Source organism: Natrix helvetica (assembly GCF_964273705.1).
Source record: "Natrix helvetica genome assembly, chromosome: 4".
Taxonomy (NCBI): Eukaryota; Metazoa; Chordata; class Lepidosauria; order Squamata; family Natricidae; genus Natrix; species Natrix helvetica.
Genome location: NC_138550.1, coordinates 27,205,018 through 27,227,369, shown reverse-complemented (window position 1 = coordinate 27,227,369; position 22,352 = coordinate 27,205,018). Strand labels below are relative to the sequence as shown.

Sequence of the window (22,352 nt, the reverse complement as noted above, 5' to 3'; positions counted from 1 at the left end):
AAAAAAACAACCCAACTCATTTGGCAGAATTGGCAAATTCACCCTCCTTAGCATGGAAAATAATTGGTCATCTTTTTCTTAGATTTGGACCTTGTTGTTCCTATTACATTAACGGCATCATCTAACATACTGTCAAAAAAAAATTTAATTGGGAAACCACCATAGCTTTCCCACAACTAAAACATCCCATTGTATGCATTTTTCATATGAATTGCCAGGGATATGCTTAACGGTCCAGCTGAAACTCTTTTCAATTGGACTGCCAGCACGCTTGCCCGTGAAATGTACCGCTCAGTTCTTCTATTCTGCACTGTTTTTCATAGTTCTTACAACTCTTCAGAATGCTTTGCTAGTCCCTTTTGCACCCATTTTTGCCTTCTTTATTGTGTTTACTTTTCTTTTTTAAATTTAATTTGCAAGATTTGCAGTAAAATTTATTCTTTTCACTAGCTCAAATATTTTAAATAAGAAAAGGTATTGCGTTGCAGCTTCAAACTGAGAATAAAAAAATGCTATGAGAATAAAGAAATACACAGATCTTTGCATTGTGTTTAGCATTGTGTTGTTTTGGCACCTTATCAATTTGCTATTGGGCTTACATTATTCTATAGTTCCCCCATCGCTTTGGTTCATTATAAATTTGAACGAAAACCCTGCAGTTCCATTTAACTTTTTTAAAAGGTTGCTGATATGCTTTTGCTAGATGACACTCACAAACCACTCTAACTTTCATCAACTTTACAATACAATGTTAATAAATAAAATAATATTTATTAGTGCCTCTAATCCAGTTCAAATGTACTGTTCTATGTGTACCCATATATTGTAATGTTTAAAATGTTTCTATGTGGGCTGGAGTCCATTATGTATGTTCCCTCGTACCCAGTGGTGGGTTTCAAATTTTTTTAGAACCTCTACTGTAGGTGGGGCCTGCTTTGTGAGAGTGGCTTGCTGGCCATGTGACTGGGTGGGCATGGCCAACTTGTAAAATGTGGTGAAACTCACTTAACAACGCTCTTGCTTAGCAACCAAAATGTTGGCTCAGGAACTCTGGCATTTGAAGCACGCAAGTCTTAAAGCTGTCCAGTTACAAAACCCTTTAGAAAAAACCCAGGCGTGTTCAAATTTGACAGCTTTAAGACTTGTGGACTTCAACTCCCATAATCCCTCCTCTCGCTCTTCATCTTGATGATGTGCGGACGGGCGGGGGGAGGGAGCTGGAACCGGTTCTAAACGGCACTGTAGATTTGTGGAACCTCTTCTATAGAAGAGGTTAGAACTGGCAGGAACCCACCCCTGCTCGTACCTCAATAAAAATGTCAGATAGCAATAGCAAAAGCAATAGCAACAGCAGTAGCGTGTGCGCGGGCACGCGCGCGGGCACACACACACACACACACACACACAATCCATAGTGCTTTAGAGCAGGGGTCTCCAACCTTGGCAACTTTAAGACTTGTGGACTTAAACTCCCAGAATTCCTCAGCCAGCAAAGCTCCACAAGTCTTAAAGTTACCAAGGTTAGAGACCTCCTGCTTTAGAGCACTCATTGAGCAATTTACAATGTCAGCATATTGGCGTCAACAATCTAGGTCCTCATTTTACCCACCTCGGAAGAATGGACGGCTGAATAAACCTTCAGCTGGTCAGGCTATGGGCAGAGTTCACTTGCAATACTGCATTCTAGCCACTGTGCCACCACAGCTCCTAAAATGGATGTAAACGCAGTACAAGTAGTCCTTCAATTAATACCTTAATGGAACCATTATGATTATAAGTCATGATGACCTTAAAGCAGATCACCCACATGACCAAGACCAACCTTTTTTTGGGGTGGTCATTAAGTGAACACCACAGCCATTGAGCAAACCAATTTTTTGCTGTGGGCAGGGCCGGATTTAGATGAAAAGAGGCCCTAGGCTATTCCACATATGGGGCCCTTTCACCTCCCATTTTTAAGTTTGTAAATTACATGAGGGATAATAAAATACATCATTACTGTGATATATATCAATATATTAAATGAAACATGTTGTAATTGGTACTAACCTTTATAAAAAATGTGGCACGGATAATAAATAAAAATAAAAGGCTCCTCTTGATCTTGAGGCCCTAGGCTGAAGCCTAGTTAGCCTATAGGAAAATCCGGCCCTGGCTGTGGGCCAGTTTTACCAAAACTCAAAAAGAATTGCCAGGTTTTGGGCAAAAATGTGGTAAAATGTGGTCATGTGATTTTGGGACACTTTAAATGACTTTAAATGTGGGCCAGTTGCCAAACAATTAACATGAGATCCTGTGACCACAACGGGTGACTGAGGGAAATTCAGAACTAGGGAAGTGATTTCAAATGGTTTTACTTATAATTAAGCACAACCTAATATAGGAAGGAAACTAAATGTAGAATGCTTGAAGCCTGGATTTAGGCTTAGAAAGGGCATGCTGAATATATAAAATCTAAATATTGGCTTCTGTATTCACAAGGCTTCCCCATTTGCTTTAAATGTGATGGAGTGTTATTTCTTCTTACATTCCACAGAATGGTTTGCCATTCTAATTTTTTCCACAAAAGAATGGCACTCATAAAATAATACAAAAATAAAGGACAAAATTATTTAGCATACAACATAACATAAGAGAATATTTGTAGCTCAGGGTTGAATCCTTGGTGCTCTCTAACGTGGCCGTTATTTTTGCCGAAGTTTCATTCATGATGATGTTATCTAGTTTGGTAACCAAACGTCTGCAAGAAAACCACCAAGTTCAGAGAGTACCAAGGACCCTGTAACATCATCCATTACAATATGAGATCTGGAACACTACAGGGATATTTAAGGATTTAATAATATAATCATTATTAAAGCAGTTCAGAAGTTTACACCACAATCGTTTAATTGTATTTACTGATCAAAAGTGTCTAAAGCTTTCTCTTCTCCTGAAGTTCACTGGAAGTGGTATTCTGGATTGGGTAAGAAGGTCAATTCCTACTGCAATCTTCCATCTTCTTCATATCGGCTTAATGAAAGGGTCTCTTTCATTAAAATGTCTTACACAGAAGTATAGGTAGCCTTATATTTAGATTCTTATATTTAAAGATTGCCCTGTATCTACATTACTGCATGTCTACACATTAAGAAGCCAAAGCTGCTTATGGAGTTCCAAATCACATACACTACATATTAATATGCAGCACCATTCTCAACATTGGTTAGATAACAAACTGCCCACCTTTTTCAATCAACCCAGCCTTTAAATGTGGCATTTTTTAAAATCAGCTCCCCTTCCTGAAACTCCAAAATAAAAGTGAGCATACTTCTGACATTTTTAACATTGACTATGAAATTGTATAGCAGCTGTTTAGAGTCGCTTTTCTTTTACAGATTTTGTAGAAGTTCATTTTACCCAATTCCTCTTGACACTGGAAGATTGAAAGATTTTCAAAGAAAATTATCTTTTAAAAATGAAAGGCAGTTGACATTTTCGTGAGTCTGATGGCATATTCGCATCTCTCTTCCATTCCCTCTGTCATCTGTAGACATTTAAATGGAAAATACAATGACAAACTTTGTTGAGTACTGTTGATGTCGATATTTAGGCACTTATCACTTCATCTGCCGTTTAAGCAAATGCATATTAAATATTAATAGTTTTTTTCCAAATTTTATTGAACAAATATGTTTTTAAACATCCACTTTTGAGATTCTTAAATGAAATTTCTCTCTCTTTGCCATGCCGTGTAACCAAAGTTAATATAATCTTTTCTCTGAGGTTATATTTTCAATAAATAGATAAAGACAGAAGCATCAGTAAACTATTTTCTTTACACTCTTTGATTAGACTGAAAAAGTGCTTTAAAATAAGAAGTAATTGCTTCAATACTGCGAGGGCTTTTTAGCAATTTGTCACTGTTTTCTCTGAGTATTTCAAACTAGTGACTTAACTGCTGCCTTGTGGTGTCTGTAGTTAGTAAGGAGTAGAGCTAGTAATTAGGGTTTAACAGATGCTTTGAAAGACTCATAGTGAAGTGGTATTGCCCTACAGAGTTGATTAATAACATTTTCCTGTTTTGAAATTAATGAAAACAAATGAGATTTTCTTTTTAAAAAAAATAACAGGGAGGTAGAGTTGCAGTCCAATTTAATTTTCCTAATTGTGATTGGTTGCAGCATTATATTGAGTGAGCTAAGATCCAATTATCTACGTTGCTTTCAAGCAGACACAACAAAATCAAGGTTTGCTTTGATTTTATGAGTGTCCTTTTTTATGTATGAAAATAAATTATTGTTTGGGGCATGAAAGTACCATGTGTTGATAGAAGAAGGAAAAACAAGTATAATGAAAATATATTGACCTGCAATTCTCAGAATGGTAAATATAATCCAATGTATGGGATTTTGCATGCCTTCTGCTTCTCTCTATTTTTATACAATGTTATATCCTTCCTGTGGCATTTTTTTAGTTACATTTACTACTAAGAGGTAAATAGGATTTGACCAGGGTTCATCAGGCATGGGTAGATGGATGGAGGCAGGATATAATATGACCCTGATGCCTTTCAACTCACAGAGTTTAAGACCAGCTGGGTTGCATATACCATTCTGAGACCCTCTCTATATCCCCTTCTGCAGCCACCTAATACCAGGACCTAGATTGCTGCTAAAGCTACTGCACTGTATGTAGTCTTTTAAAATGTGAAGGTCCATGAGTTCAATTCCCAGTAGAGGATTTGAATGCCATGGAATAACATCTGGCTCCTGCACCACAAAAATTCCAAAGATGATAAAGCTACCCTGTTTCCCTGAAAATAAGCCCTCACCAGATAATAAGCCCAATAAGCGCATGCACTAAAATAATCCCTTCCCTGCAAATAAGCCCTCCCCAAAAAGCAGCAGCCATGAGATGACCACGCTCACCGCCTCCTGCACCTCAAAAATAATAAGACTTCCCCGAAAATAAGGCCAAGTGCTTTTTTCGGGGTTCAAAAGAATGGGAATGCCCTAATTCATGAAAGATCTACCCATCAGTAGATTAATCTTGATGACTGAGTATTTTATCCAGAATCATAGAACTATAAAATCAAGACTCTTCTGAACAGAGCAAAATTCAATTCATGAATACATCTATGAACATTCTTTAGAAACAAAAATGTATGCACGTATACAGACACATCAACATTTGCCTACATATTTTCTAAGATCTGAATTTTTTTGGTGGCCTTGCAGTGAAACACTGTGAGAAAATGGATTCCCAAGAGGGAAGGAGTTCCTTCCAGAGGAACAAGAATCAGCAAAGTTAATAGTTCCCAGAATATATGTTTTGTGGTGCAAGTAGTCTGCTGTAGTTTAGCAGGATTTCTTTTTATAGGTGAGGGACAATAAAGGAAACTGCTTAAAAGAATCTCAATATGTTTGCCTTGAGTTTTGGAGCCTGGCATCAATCTTGCCAAACTAAAGCAGGCAACTCTTAATTGTGCTGTCTTTTGCTTCTACGGAATGCACTGCCTCCTGGAAATTTGGGGCACATTTCTTCACAAATATTAAGCTCAGGCTTGGGGACTGTAATTGTCCATGTTTCTGAGCTTCCTGAACTGGTCACTATGACACACAGAGTTTGGGATTTAGATGGACCTTTACCTGATTCACCATTTGTCTTTTCATGCGTTCTTTCCATATGCATGCACATCAATAAGTACAATTAAAAACAAAGGCTATATTTATTATGGATGTCAATTAATCAGTGAATTGAATTGGTCCTAATAACACCCTTTAGCTAATTAATTATATATTCAACTATGTGATCCTTTCTATCAGTAAAAGTAGGGAGCTTAAAAGTTCTGCATTTGCAGAATAATTGCTTTTCATTCTTGAACCAGTGCATCTTTGAAGGCTAGGAGCCTCTGTTCACATAATTCCAAAAGAATCCAAGAAAGTTTGAAGAAGTTGAGGTTCATCTTAATACTCAGTGAACATCTTTCCTATCACAAGTCCCTTTAGATAAATCTTATGACTACTTGGAAAGTGTCCATCTGTTCCCCTGCTCCTTCTATCACAAAGGAAAATGCCTTTACCTTAAGTAGATTAAAAATAGATACATTATGTTGTCACCACTTGGGCCCATTAAACTTATGCAATTGCCAGCAACAAAACATACTGCTGGAGTAGTTGGAGAAGGCATTTCCCCTTCCTCTTATTTTGTAGGCGGCAATAAAAAGTCAGTAGAAAATACACAGAATCTATGTTGTAAGCTGAATGAAAGTAGAAGACTGGTTGTGTCTGTCTCTTTCTCTCTGTCTGTCTATCTGTCTGTCTGTCTCTCTCTCTGTCTCTCTCTCTTTCTCCTCTCTGTCTCTTCCTTTCTTTCTTCCTTCCTTCCTTCCTTCCTTCCTTCCTTCCTTTCTTTCTTTCTTTCTTTCTTTCTTTCTTTCTTTCTCTGTTTCTATCTCATACACAGAAACAAATGTTTTGTTGGGGTTACCATGATCTCAGATGATCCATTGTCCAAAAGGACTCTACAGTTGTGCTGGAACAAATGTATCTTACTCTTCTTCTTTTTTGCAAGATACCTTACACTGGATTCAACTCAAGTGCAAAGAGCTTATATATGTGAGCTATCCCAATTCTGCAGCCTTAAGTGGCTTGTGAATTGAACTTTTCATTGGCACCTGAATCTGATTCGAGCAAAGAATTTATTTGGTTTTATTTACTTTCCACTATGTGTTATTTGTAATTTAATTAGTGCTATGATTTTGAGTACCTAAAATGCTGAATTAAAAAAGGGATGCAAAATATCTAAGCTAATCTTTTTTTCTCCACTCAAGTAATGACAGTTTAATAAAACATTTTGTTTTGAAATTCCTAGACATTGGCTGTTCAATGTTATTAGTGCATTGCCCTCATACAACAATAGATGGCAGCAGTAGATCTTGGATATAGTACTAGATACAATATAAGGCCTTCATCATTTTAGCTGGAAGTCTTCAATAATTTGGGGTGTTTTAAAGTATCCTACATAAGAAAAAAGTTGATGAAAGAAAATAAACATTTTTTTTTAATTTTCTGGATTCAAAATCAGATGCATATTGCAACAACTAAATAACTGATTTCTTGGAGCTGTTTCAAGCAGGCTCTTGTAATTTAAATTGTAAACTTCTGGCCTTATGTCACTCTAACAAAGCACACATAAACACAAAAGAGATATATCTTTGTTCTCTTTTCTGCATTTGTATGTGCTAAAGCATTTTCAAATACTAAACCGTATAGTACGCCTTGTTTCCCTTTCTGTCCCTGAAGAACTACCTGCACTAAAATAGCTTTTAATTACTTATGTGGTGCCCTGCTACACACAATGGAAAGTACTGTTTAATAAAGAATAAAACCACCCTTTTATTACTATATCAGAAGTGAAATTAAATGGAATCGTTTCTTTTTCCTTCAATTTCAAAAAAGCATACTTCCCAAATTAATAAATTAAGACTATACTTTGAATTCTGATACAAGGCTTTAGTAACGCAAACTTATACATTTTTAAGATTAAATTGTAGGCTATAATAATACACAGTTATCTAGGATTATCCTTTGAATCCCAGATCAAAGTTTCCTTTTGAAACCAGGAACAGAGATTGGTGGGAATGTCAAAATGTTATCTTTTCATATTTCATCAATATGAAACAGCGTGGTTTTGATCTGTGAAAATCTAATCTATTTTGGTTATAAAGATGGCTATTACGATTTATAAAAAACCGACATACTGAAAACAAAACTGTTCACCAAATTTTTTTATTATAAAATGGGGAAAGCTTATGTGATGCCTTCTACAGCCCTATTTTGTTTATCTTCAAACCGATGACTGTTACAAGTGGAAATAAGGGCACTGTGTAGTAATTAATAAACAAGATATTAATTTAGCCAGATAAATTATTTGGTATAGGATCTTATTCATTATTTATTTATTTTTATTTTTCCCCATGTATGTACATTTTATTTTGATTTTATTTTTAAAATGTTAGAGTGCTACCTTGTGAAACTGAAAAATAAATATGCGCTAATAAACAAGGAACAGTTTTGGTCTGGAGGTCTTAATTCTCTAGCACAATATCGATCCACTGAGTTGCCCATTTCTCTCTGCTCAGCTGGACCACGAGTTTACCATCAAGAGATCAGGGTCTTTGGACTACTACCAGCAACCAGGAATGTATTGGATAAGGTATGAGATGGTACAGCTCCAATAGTCAGTGTTTCCATGGCAACGTGCTGGCAGTCTCCATTAACCAGTTACTTCAGTGAATAAACATGTTTTTTTTTAATTTGTTACCCAGTCCATATGCTGCTTTATCAGTTTCATTTGAATCTTGATTGAGATGCCACACCCCTCATTCTCTTTCTTCACCCATTATTCACACTGACATTGCAAGCTTTTTCTTCATTGCACATGCTCAGTATCCAGTGCTCCCTCTAGTTAAAAGGACAGTGTATACAGAAAAATGAAATGTTCGCGCAATATTTTGTTTTACGTTAACAGTTTTTAAGGCATGTAATATCCTGTGCGCTTTCTTTTTCTACCTGTGAAATGGCAACAGGATACCAATACATCTAGAACTACATTTATATTTGTTTTTTTTTCTCTCTGAGATACAAAATTATATACTGTCATTTTAAATTTCCCCTTCCCAACCACGATCCTTATCTTAGAATGAACAATGCATTGACATAACATAGTTTTAGAAGCTGTTCAATGAGAATATAATGCATTGTATGTGCTCTGGTTAGCTTGTGATTCCAAAGTATGCACATTTTCGTTACTCTGTTTTTAAAAGAACTGGATAAAAATGATATTGCATGAATCTACCTCTCTTTTTAGTATATCACCTTTTATTACGTGTTAGGATTGTGACTAAGAATTCCCGTTCAAATGAAAGTAGGTGTTATCTGCAATGATGCATAATTTTTGCTATAAAAATGAATACGGTATCTAAAATTCCCAATTTAAATGTGTATGGTATTTGTTGATGCTCAGTTTTTACACATTTTGATAAGTGTATAAAGATCGTTTTTTGTAACTTTTAAAAAGATTCAGTAGGATGAACTACATATTGACAAATATTTTTATGTTCAAGGAATTGCTTTCAATGCTGTGGATTGTGCAGATCTAATCTTTATTAATATAATTGTGGCAGTAGTCAATGCAAGCATTTACAGTAAATTAAATATTCCCTCTACATATTTTACTTAAAATATCTGGATTAGGTTGCAATGAATTACCTTTGGAAAAATTACATTTTCTGTTCCAGAAGTTGATCTTTATAGGAAGAAAATTTTTGGATGGATGCCTTCTTGAAGTATATATTCAATTTCTATTCTGTCAGTGTTCAAGGTCATATCTATAGATCAGGGTATTTTAAATCTTTAATCAAATTTTTTCTAATTGGATGTATTAAAAATTGATAATACACACTTGCTTGGAAAAATTGCTGTATTTGTGGTAACTTTGATTTCAACTTTTGCTTTACTACTTCATTCACACATATAGATTGATCATGAGTTTCATACTACTAAGTATACCACATTTTTATGTAAAGAATAAATTGGGATAACAGTTTTATAGCAGAAATAATATTTAGGTGTGAGTTCACACAGACCTGAACACAATATGTTGGTTGCAAATGTTTCTATCCCATCTACTAACTGTGTATTTAAAATGCAAAAAAATACATAATCATAATGTTAGAAAACATTATTTGGAGAAGTTTCCTGATGGTGATGTCTCTTGTAATTCCTACCTTTCGGGAGCAGGTACAAAAATCATCGAGTTATATCAGTTTTTAAATACCTTCATCTCAAATTTTCCAACTTTCACTAACTAGCTCAGTCTCTGTCCACAGGTATATATTAATTCCAGCATAACAATGCGTTCAAAAGTGTATGAGATATGAATAGATGTATTAATATAAATATATATGTTGTTTATTGTTTTAGAGGAATTATGAAACCCATCTTATCAGGTAAGTTAAAACACAAAAGGGATAACATTCAAGGATTAGCATATATCTAGACAATATACTGTATGTAGATCAAAATACTATAAAATTATAAATAAAAAGAACTATTAAAAGAATTAATATGAAGACTGTACATGGCATGGTGTCCTTGTGGTAATTGTATATGCTGACTTTTAACTCTATTTATAGATTTTATGTTTGGTCTTGACTAATGGCTTTTTAATATGTATATACTGGAAAACTGGCCATTAAGGGGCTACATTGTACATACTCAGTAGATCACAATAATTGGTACCAGTCTAAGAGAAATGTTATTCTCGTGCATGCTTCATATTAATAGAAGATTATTTATCATGTAGGATCATATGACATCAGTGCCAGCTGGAATTCCTGCCTGTAGTTAGTTAGTAAATGTATAAAAATTTCCAAGCTTTGTGAATCTACTATATCCTTTATTTCTAACCTCACATACTGGTCATAAATAGTGATTCATGCTCAGTCAAATTTTTAAACCATCTAATCCAACACTGTACTGCATTTTAACTGAGGGTCACTTTATTTGTTCTCATGTAGAAGTTTCCATGATCCTGCTATCTGGAATCTATCTTGTCTTTAGTATGTTAAGTAAATAATATGTACATTTGAAGACTACAGCTAAATGTTTACCACCAAATAGTTAGCTTTCTCCAGTATATAAAGCAACAAGATAATTGAATCTTAACTTAAAATTTAAAGTATATTAACAGTTTCTTTGTAAATGTTATAATATTCTGTATTTAAAGGGTTTTCTTTAGTCCCAAAACTGATTAATGATATTGTTATTTGTATTTGTGATTGCCACCTGTAGTTTGTTGATGGGATTTCCATTAAAATATAAAGCTTTCTTGAAATTTTTACTCATGCTTTGGTCCAATGATCTGTTTAGAGACAAGATTTCCTTCCTAAAAGAACTTCAATTCAATTCAACAGATTCTTACTCTCTATTGAAATTATTATTCTCATGGATTATACCATTTGATAGGTACATGCAAATTCCTAATGGAAACATCAAAATCAAACTGTTTAGAAATGCTGTAGTGTGTTTTTGTTCTGGTGCCCCCACCCCTTCCTTTTCTTCTTCTTTTAGGCAATATGTTTATTCATGTGTGTCTGTATTTATGAGTGCAAATGCATTTATGCATTTGCCTCTGTGTTCATATATGATATGTGTTTGTGTCTGTTGTAGGCTTTGCTTTTTTGCTATGCTAGCAAAGATTTCTATCAGAAACTAAAAATAGTAATATAGTTTATATAATTTATAGTATTGCTGATATGCTAGGTAAAAACCCTAACTGAAATAAAGCAGGGAATTTGAGAACTGACGGAACCAAAGTCTCCTGTTCCTTCTATAGTGCAATTGTTCCTCCTCCTTGGACTATCACTAGATATTTTGTTAACATTACCAAGGAGATTATTTATTTTGGCCAAATTGGGGCATTATTAGGACAACAGCTAATATAACATAGGATATGTTATAGAGCCAGTTTTTTTCTATTGAGACTCAGAGGTAGAATCTGTCTCACATGTGCTATTAAAATGCCCATTATAGATTGTCATCAAGTTTAATACTTCCAATTGTTAACAATTCTAATTGCCATGGTGAATAGGACACTATTATCCTACTCCTGGTTGACCATCCTTCAGAAATCTCTAAGATTGCAAACTTCTTATCGATAGCTGTAGAAGCTATCTGATTCCTTCCTATGTTAGTAACTATTAGCTGTTAATTGTTTTAGGATTTTCTTGCTATTTTTAAATTTCTTTTGTATAGTTATTGAATTGCATGCTGGTCTTTTTACTGGATTCTGTCTCAGACCATAATTAAATTTGGATTAATTTATAATAGATAAACTATATACAATATAGTTTATATTATTACTTTTGAATGATATATTGTAAATTGTTTTTAACATCAGTAATGGGAACTGGTGTGCAAATTATAATACACAACAGCAGAAATAAGATCTATGGAGATTCTCAGTCATGTAGGCCATGGTGTCCCAAAAGTGCATTTTCAAGAGGCAACTGGACTTTCTGATTTTTCTTTGAAGCCATTTCGCTCCTCATCCCAAAAAGCTTCTTCAGCTTTGTTTTTCCCACCATCCAGTCCGAGCTGAAGAAGCTTCTTGGATGAGAAGCAAAACATCTTCAAAGAAAAACAAGAAAGTCCAGTTGCCTCCTGAAAAAGCACCTTTGGGACAGCAGAAATAATGTTACACTGGGAGTTAACCTTTTTATGAAGCATAAAGATAGATGAAGAAGCTTTTAAAAAGAGGAAATGAGAGGCATTTAAGAAAGAAAAAGTAAGGTCCTCTAGAGAAAACTAGCCTAAGGTATTGTTACAATCAGTCTTGTATTTCCTGCAGCTCACTATTGATACAGATCAGATCTCAATTTCTACAGCTGTCAGATGAGTGGACTCCCAGAATTCCCCGGCCCGCATGATCCTTTTGAACATATTTAATTTTTAAATGATAATTTAACTTGGACATTCTAGTATTTTCATTTTAGAGGGGAAACATATTAGAAATGAGTGCATACTTTAAAAATAATCCGGTTCTTGCAAGTGTATTTTATTCATTGATATCATCAAATGTCTAATAAAAATAATATTGTAAGGGAATCTATAGAGAAGCACAATATTTTGTCCATTATATAACAGCATTTGGCTTTATTAATTTATAATGAAAGAATTATCATATGTCTAGTAGATGGTATAATCATAATAAGATTATGAAGATATGTTGAGCTTCAACCTTTGAAGCTAAAGTGTTTTTGTCAAATCACTGTCCTTAAGTTCCCCATTTGAAAGATATGAATATGGTGAAATGAAATGGAAGAAAATCTTAGCTTTATATCCTGCCAGAATTTAAATAGGAACATTTCTTCTTTCAAAAGAAAAAAAGAAAAAAACCATAGTGAGAAAACTGTCATTCAGTTCTATGCTGATAGAGACAATGGTTAAATATGTTTGGAACCTAACATTAGTAGAATGACATTATATATATTTGAGTGTGGAAGTTTTATGAACCCATATTTATGGTATTATATACAGTATCTTCTATTCTAATGAATTAATTGATCAATTAATTATTGATTATGTCAATTATTGAAGTAATTAATTGACATAAGCAAGATCTATTACCTTGCTTATGTGAATGTGATATCACATATTGATGGAATTTGGAAGAGTGTGGTACCTCGGCACTTCTCATTAATTGATTCCAGGAGGCATGATGAGTACTAAAAACAACAAGTACTAAACAAACCACATAGCTTACCACACGACCCTTTGTTTCAGCCAGCAAGGACTTCCTGTCTGTCCCTTTTCCTATGTCAGCAACCTTCCCATCATGGCTGACTTCCTGTCCGCTCTCTGTGGCAGGGGTCAGTTGCTGCTGGCGTTACTGCCAGATCGGTGCACGAATGCTTTGTGCTCCACAGATGTGAGTAGTTGCCTGTAAATAGTCTGTCCATACACAGAACATTAAAAAATGCCAAAAAAACATGCCGCGGCGACCAGGTAACTGGTTCGGAGGCATGGCCAGCCTGGGTTGCTGCTGGTTCTGTGACCCAGGCCAACATTCCACTACCGGTTTACCTGAACCGGTGCAAACCGGTAGCAACCCACTTCTGTCTTGTGGCCATCCCCCACTTCCTTTTGCAATGATCTTCCTGGCATGGCTGACTTTCTGTCTGTTCTCCACAGGCATCTCCCTCTTCCTTTTGCAGCACATCAAGTACCAAACAAACAAGTACTGGGACAATATTTTTGTGTCAAAATGTATCAAGAGCCAAATTCAATGAGTTTTAAAGCAGTCAATTATTGAGGTACCACTACAGGTCATTTAGTATTAATTGGCATGGAAACATACGTGGAATAAAAAAAAGGTATTTATTTATTTATTAGATGTATTATAGCCTCCCCACTCCAAAAGACTCTAGGAGGCTATTATTCATTTGTTAGTTAGATTTATTTCCTGCCTTTTACTGAGGAGTTCAATTATTCTTACGCTTGAAGACATGGATTTATAATTTATTAACAATGTAACAAATTGTGCTTGATACTAATTACCAGTGCAAATCTTTTTAAAATAATATATTCTGTTTATTCTGGAAGTCTTACCTCAAGCAAGTGAAAAAAAATCAAATGCAGTTTATGGTGTCTATAGGAATATTTTCACAATAATGGAACAGCTTTTCTACTATCTTATTCGAGACCTGGGATTTATTGGTGGTCCTATCTAGTAATGATCAGATTTGACCCTGCTTATTATTTTCAAGAATAGTCGAAGTCAATTAGATGCTGGAGAACATCAATAGAAGGTTCTTAGTTGTCTTTGTAAACATTTTCCACATGAATTGTTACTTGGAATTGTTAGTTCTCTATTTTTTCTTGAAACACACAGCAATTATGTGGAAAGATAAATAAATTTGTTTAGCATGTTGGGTCTTTTAGTCCATGTTTACTGTATGATTGACTCATAGGAAAATATGCCTAGATTCATTTAGGGTTTAATTTAAACTAGTGCTACAAATGGCATTCATAGCCTAGTTCTGATCATACCAGTGGTGGGTTTCAAAATCTTTTAGACCCTCTTCTGTAGGTGGGAGTGGCTTGCCGGCCATTTGACCAGGTGGGAGTGGCTTGCCGGCCATGTGACTGGGTGGGAATGGTTGCCAGCCATGTGATTGAGTGGGAGTGGCTTGGCAGTCATGTAACTGGGTGGGCATGGCCAACTTGCAAAATGTGGTGAAACTCACTTAACAACACTCTTGCTTAGCAACCAAAATGTTGGCTCAGAAACTCTGGCATTTGAAGCATGCAAGTCTTAAAGCTGTCAAGTTACAAGACCCTTGCATCCCTAACCCTTTAGAAAAAAAAACCCAGGGGTGTTCAAACTTGACAGCTTTAAGACTTGTGGACTTCAACTCCCAGAATTCCTCCTCCAATCATGTTGGCTGAGGAACTCCGGCACTGAAGTGTGCAAGTCTTAAAGCTGTCACGTTACAAGACCCTTGCACCCCTAACCCTTTATAAAAAAAACCAGGGGTGTTCAAACTTGACAACTTTAAGACTTGTGCAGTTCAACTCCTCCTCTTGCTCTTCATCTTGATGATATGCGGACGGGCTGGGGGAGGGAGCTGGAACCGGTTCTAAACAGCACTATAGATTTGTGGAACCACTTCATTAGAAGAGGTTAGAACTGGCAGGAACCCACCCCTGGATCATACCCATTAGGTCACCTGACAGGAGAAGTAATTAAATCTAGTCCTCCTTGCCTCAGTTTCTATTGATATTAGTAATTAGTTTTTTTACGATCTTGACAAGGATATATGAGGCCATTTAAGTTGTTAAATATATTCATGGATAATCATATAGGGATTCTTGATGACATTGAAGGTACATTCACTGAAGAATAAGAAAGGGCTGTACTTTTATATGTATTTATATGATACTGTGTTGGTGACTGAGAACCTGAATACTGTATTTTACAGAAAATGCCAACTTGTATAGTTCAACGAAGACGGCATTAATGAATCAAAGACCAACAAGATTGTACTTAACAGGAAAATGGAGTAATTTATTCATAAATTATAAAAAAACTAGAGCAAGTAAATGAATTTGTATTGTAGAATGATATGTATTTTGGTAGAATATAGAAAAAAATAGAAAAATGTTGAAACATCCAGATGCTTGCAGAAAAAAACACATATTTCAATTATATGATTTGTTCAGAGGTGGCTTGCTCCTGGTTCAGCCTGGATCAGGCAAACCTGTAGTGGTGGTGGCGGGAGGCTCTGCCCACCTGCCCTGCTTCTGCACACGCACACACAAGCAAACCAGTAGTAAAAAAAATGGAAGCCCACCACTGGAATTGTTGCATGGACCAAATGCTGGGTGATAGAAGCAAAAATGACTATAAATAAGATGCTGTGTTATTGTGCAGAAGTGAAAGTTGGCTACATCAGGATAAACATTGGATATCACCAGAATGGGGTACCTAATCTGTCAGTTGAAAAATGCAAAAAATAAGGTTAAACCTGCTAAATGAATGCAGATCGAAAACAAATATGAATTATGAGTATACAGTAAGAATGTTGAAGTATATTTGTTAAGTAAGAAAGAATGAATGAAACTAAAGTTGCAAAACAAATATATGAAGAAAGACTGAATAGGTCTCAGGGAAGAGAAAAAGTAAAAAAGAAATCCATCCTCAAACTAGATGAGAAATTTCAAGATAAATGGCGGCATATGAAATGTCTTGGAAAGAAGTATGATTTGCAAAGATAGAAAGATAGCAGGCGGATCTGAAGTTTAAATATCTACTTTAATAGCTGTCACTTTCATGAAAGCCTACCACTTATGTGATTGGTCAATACAGGATCAACTTTCAACTTATAATAATAATAATAATAATATATTTATTTCTTAGCCGCACCCTCTCCCGAAGGACTCGGGGCGGCGTACAACGAAACATTCGAAATAAATATGTAAACAAAACAAACATATAACAAAGATACACTAAAACATACATACATACAAAAGGAGGAGATCAATTGATAAAAACAATTAAAATACTGTATTTAAAACCCCTAGAAATTAAATGAATTAAAATACCCAGTTAAAAACCCGTCAGGAGCGATATGGTTAAATCAAAGTTGAGCCAGGCCAGCTGCTTGGAATAGGTGGGTCTTAAGCTTGATACGGAAGGAGCGGAATAAACTTAGTTTATTAAGATTTATACAGGAATAAACAACCTTTTAAGCTAATAGTGCCAAAGGAAATTTGTAATTGCTCCATATCATTTCTTCTAACATCTCCCAACACATCATACATAACTTCATATTCTCTACCATCCCAACCTTTGTTTTAGAAAGTAGAAAACTTCTTGTTATAAGTCAAAAGAATGCTAAATAGGGACCTTTATAGTTTTTTGCTAATGTATTACTACTAATATACTAATTAAACTACTCCTGCATTATGAATGTGTCACAGACCATGATTTTGCTATAGTTCTCATGTGTAGGTTCCTTGTTGATCTGTTTAGCTAGAAGAGCAAATGGTTGAATTAGACATAAGGCAAAAGATTTTGATTTAAATAATATGAACCCCAATCACATAGAAATATGAGGATTAATTCATCCTTAAAATCAAAACAAAAGTTGCTTATCCTTGCACCAGAAGAGTGTTGTTCTGGATTGTACTGGATATTTTAATTTAGACTTTCCTGCCGAAAGAAAGAATTTTTCATGAATCTGGGATTAATATAAAAATGATGTGATGTGAGTCAATCTTTAAATGAACTCCTTTTGTGTTCAGAAATATTTTAAATGCAAATCTGTATGTCATAGAATAGTAATGTATGCCATTCTCTCCCATTTGTTACAGAGAATTATATACTGTAAATTCTATCTCTGTAATGTGAATATGATTCCAAATGTCTTCTGCTTTCTATTAAAATATAATCATAAAGTTGGTTTTCAAGCACAACTTTGAAAACCGTTTAGGCCTTTTCCAAGGACCAACTGTAAACAAAGAACTTTTGGCAAACAATAGCAGTTGGAGTTTAGTATTGTCTTTTCTTCCCAAGATCCAAAGATGAACTTTTATTGCCACTTTCTATCAGTCCTTTAAATATTCTAACTATAAAACTATTAGTGGAACAATTTAGCTTAACTGAATCCATTTGCTTTATAAACTTTGCCCATCTTCTGCTTTTATTACATTTTGGGACCTTGATTGCATTATTTTAAAACATAGACTGCTGTAATAATAACCTGCATTAATCAGATAAATTTAGTTTTAATCTTATCAAAAATGCTCTGGGTATAACTGTGTTTCTGGGTCACTATATAACTGGTAGATTTTTAACAAAAAAAAAACAATTGTAAATGTCTCAAGAAGAACTGATGATATCTTTTGAAGTATAATAAAATCTTATTCATATCAGCTCATCATAATAGTATTTCCAACATCTCTGACAACACTTAGCTTTATTGGGTTTTCCAGTAGTTTGAATCTGGTTTACTATAGTGAGTATTTATAGTTTAGAGGCTAACTTTCAGGCCTATTTCCAGGAACTGCAGGGAATTTACATAATGTTTAAAGAGATCCCAAACTATTAAAACTTGGACTGACTCTGAAAATTAAAAACATGCTTATTAGGTCCAATGTTACATCAGGTTATTAAATAATTACTTGAATTTATGTACATAAAGTTTAAGTCTTTCTAAAAGTCTCTCTGTATCTAAATAGGAACTAGGTTGTGGTGAGGAGAATCTAGCTGGAATGGTCTAGAAAATGAGTACTAAACCTGTCGTCCAAGAAATTCCAGCTCACTCTGGAATTTGGTGGCAATTTAATTCACACTGAGAAACGGCCAATATATACTGAAGAGAATGGGAAGAATAGTTTGGCTGGAAAAGGTATAAAAAGAGCAACAGGAAATCTTAGTGCAAACTTATGGGAAGGAGAAATGGTCTGTGTGCTTTTGTAGTGTGTGAGCAAGTGCCTGAGTTAAAGGGAAAAGAGGAATAGTAGAGGAGTAGGGAGGGCATGAAGTGAGAGAAAGAGTAAGCATGTTGAGAATATTTCTCTCTTGTCTGATTGTTCTATCAAAATGCAATATTTGTAGTGGTGTGTATTGATGGATACTTTCACTATTTTGAACATTGGCAAACATTTATTTCTCTCATTTGATTAAATTGCATTGAATTTCTATGCAGAACCAAGACCTCATTTGAAAAAGCAGGTTAGGCTGCATTTTGTCTGAAACCTGAACCCATTATTCAAAAAAAAAAAAAAAATTAATAGCTTCCAGAAGTCTAACATATGGCATCCATACAGAGACATGCACTCATACTGTACATGCTTGATGAGATCACACTGCCTCTTTATAGGTTGGATTATGCACTTTGATATGAATTGAGTCATGTAATGGATTAAAGCTTGCAAAACTAGCCAAACCTGGTGGTTGCGGAGGGTGGGGTGGGGTTAATTTGACCTGGGTTGAGGTTTGCTTTGAAAAAGAGGAAAAATGAGAGTCAGATTTGCTATTTCATGCACAGCCTAATCTCATCTATTCTCATTTTATGCCCCTGCCAGACCACCGCTCTTGATAAGGAGAGGCAGGTTTTCCGACGAAGACGCAACCCGGATGTGAGGGAACGTTTTAAGCCACAGCCACCACCTCCTGAACTCAACTCTGAATCAGAAGACTATTCACCAAGTTCATCTGAGACTGTTCGCTCACCCAATTCACCCTTTTAATACATCTCTTCTGTTGAAAGTCTTGACTTAACCCTTTGAGATTTTGACAACAATTCTTGAAACCATGTACAATTTTTCCATTTGATTTTTGTCTGTATCAGTTCCTTGACAAAGATGCCAAAAAGGAGTTTTATGGTATCTTTATTACAATTGTTTCCTATATGATTGAGATGGTATTTGTTTTCTGTCTAGACTAGCCTTCTGCAGCCTGACACCCACAAATGTGATGGGACTGTCCTTCCAGAATTTCCAAGCATTCCTATTTCACATTTGAAGAGTACCAGATTGGGGAAGCCTAGTCTAGATTGTGATTTGCTGCTAATATGATCCTCAAAGGGTTAAGGCTATTTTGAGATATACAGTACATATAAATATAAATATATATATATAATTTTCAAATGGGGATAACAGCAATGAATGTTTTCATCAATTGAGGTAGGAGCTATTATGCGTAATTTAAGCATAAGTTAACCCTCTGAGTGCTTAATTTTAATTTTGTCAAGGCAAAATGAGGGCTTTATCGACACTTATTTTTCCCTACAGGTACTTAGTAATCTGATTTAAGTGCTCCATAATCATAAAATACACACTATGACCTTTATAGAACTTGTTTTATGTTCTTATGCAAAGGGACAAAAAAAACCCCCACTTAATAGATATGGACATTGGTTAGAATCTTGTGGATTGTTTTAAAGGTCAAGAAGAAGATGTATCCTATCTGGATTCCAAAAAATATCGATGGCTCCTAAATTTTGCTAAGAAATATGCATCCCATTCTTTACCGTTTCTTATTCGAAATTCTAACAGTCTTAACATGTGTTCTACTTCTTTAAATCATTTGATAGACAGTAGAACTGTCTATAATCAAACCTGTGGGTGATATGGCAATAATCTCAAAATTATTGCCTTCAGTCCCCCATTTGTACATTGAAATGCAGTTTCTGGAGGTGTAGTTGAAAGAATGTGCTATGCTCACATGTGCAGGTGCAGACAAAAGACATGTTTAGGAGGCAGCAATAAACACAATCAATTTTTACATACTATGAATTCTTCTGTGAATATTATTGAGATGTTAACTATATACTTATTCTCTCTTCACAATGCTTTGAAAGAAGAACAATTCATTCTACTGAAACTGTAAATCAAGGAAAGGTCTTGAAATTCCAAACATAAATAACTGTTGTTTTGAAAATTACATGATTAGCAATTACTCACCTAATGTGTTTGTAAAAATATATTTACCAGAATTTAGTGAGACTGTGTGTGTATGAGACTGGGATTAAAAAAAAATCTGCAAAGAAATGTTCCATCAGTGTTTCAAAAACACATTTAAATTACATTAAGCATCTTTTTATAGTTTTGGTTTAAATTGTAATATTATTGTAAAATGTTCCATTCACCCATAACATGAGTTGAATAATAAAAAAAAAGTTTCATTTTTAAATTATGCTTTTCAAACTATTATTAACAAATCTTCAGCACAAATGTAGAGTATTAAATGTTCACATGTAGAGTTTATTTCCCATTTCAGATACAAAAAATAATTGGAAAAGAAATTTCTGTTGTACTTTTACTAATGTATTGCTTTATTATGGAAAATATTTTATTTTAAGATAGATCAATTCCTACTCATTTAAAAAAATACTTTATCCTTCCTTGTCATATGCAACTCAAGATGACAAACATACCAGTTCTATTTTTCCACAATAACAATCATGTGAGGAGAGTTGCCTGAGAGAGATAGTAACCAACCCAAAGTTACCCAACCAGTTTTCAAGACAAAGGCAAAACTAGAACTAAAATATTCTGCTTTCTAGACCAGCGGTCAACAACTGGTGGTCCATGGACCACTGGTTGTCTGAGAGAAAACTTGGGTGGTCTGCAGAAAAATTATTTGCATTTTTTATATTGCACTAAATCAGGGATCCTCAAACTACAGCCCTAGGATGAATACATGTAATGAACATTTGTGTTGGGGTCTTTTTGTGCAGGTCAGAGGGAGGCAGAAATTCTGACTTGGGGTCTGCTTCGTCCTCCTGGTGTGGGGCTTTGGGCGAAGGCTGGAGAGAAGGGCCACTGGTGGCGAAAAGCCAAAGGACCCTGTTCCAGTGGGACTGCATCATGGCTTGGAACTGGCTGACCATCTCAGCCCACTGAGCCTCTAGGCACCGGTACTTGGCCTTGCACTCCCACAGATCTTTCCTCTGTTTGGAAAGCCTATGCACATAGTCCTCAAAGAGGTGCTTCTACTGAGCCGCCTCCTTGGTCAGGTCTAATTTGAACTGAGCCAGCTATTTTGCCAACTCTTTTTCTGGGGGATGCTTAGCTCCAACAATTGCTTCCTGTTGGGGCCCTAAGGAGCGCATGCGGGGAGGCGAGGAGTGGCTGGGAGGAGCAAATAGAGACTGACAGGGCACCCCTCGATGTAAATGACATTGAGTTGGCTATGCCCACCCAGTCACGTGACCACCTAGCCACAACCCACCCATCCAGTTATTAGTGGTCCACAGGATTTAAATTTATAGATTTTTTGGTCTCCGAGGTCTGAAAGGTTTGTGACCGCTGTTCTAGACCACCACATTAACCACTACACCATTGCATTTTTCATTGCTTAACTTTGAGGAGATTTTTAAAAAACTATAAATGAACAAGTTGCATAAATATAAATCAGTGAGATAGGCATGCGCAAGCTGTGATGTTAGTAATTTTTCAATTTATAGCAGCAGAAGCTGTGAAAATTTGCAATTGACTCATGGATAATCTCTTTTTTTTAAAACAAAGTTTTATTGGTTTTTTAATATTTTACAAAGGGAAAAGGTATGGGAAAGATTACAAATTTTGGCAGCCGCGAAATGCGGTAGGTGCACCCCCCCTCCAAACTCATAATATACATTTGCATAGAATTCAAATATTACATAATAGCATATAGTCAGTGTGGTAAATTCAATTGATAATTTCGGTCAGTTTATATCACATGGATTTTCTTACTTATTTGTGTGATCTGAGCTTTCTTGATGTCGCCCCATCTCCCCCAGTTGGCAGTGCTCC

The 22,352-nt window shown here is 35.3% G+C and overlaps 1 protein-coding gene across 2 annotated transcripts in view; it reads left to right on the top strand.

The window, feature by feature from the left end:
• The window catches only part of DCLK1 (doublecortin like kinase 1), a 179,329-nt gene extending 158,581 nt beyond the window's left edge, over positions 1-20,748 (top strand). Inside the window, exons 17-18 of one of the 2 annotated variants that reach the window (XM_081951247.1) lie at positions 8,126-8,199; positions 19,140-20,748. In XM_081951247.1, coding sequence (XP_081807373.1) covers positions 8,126-8,199; positions 19,140-19,197 — 132 coding nt within the window. In that variant the 3' untranslated portion in view covers positions 19,198-20,748. The remainder of the gene's footprint in view (positions 1-8,125; positions 8,200-19,139) is intronic. The other variant, XM_081951246.1, reaches the window with a different exon arrangement.
• The last annotated feature ends 1,604 nt before the right edge of the window (positions 20,749-22,352 follow it).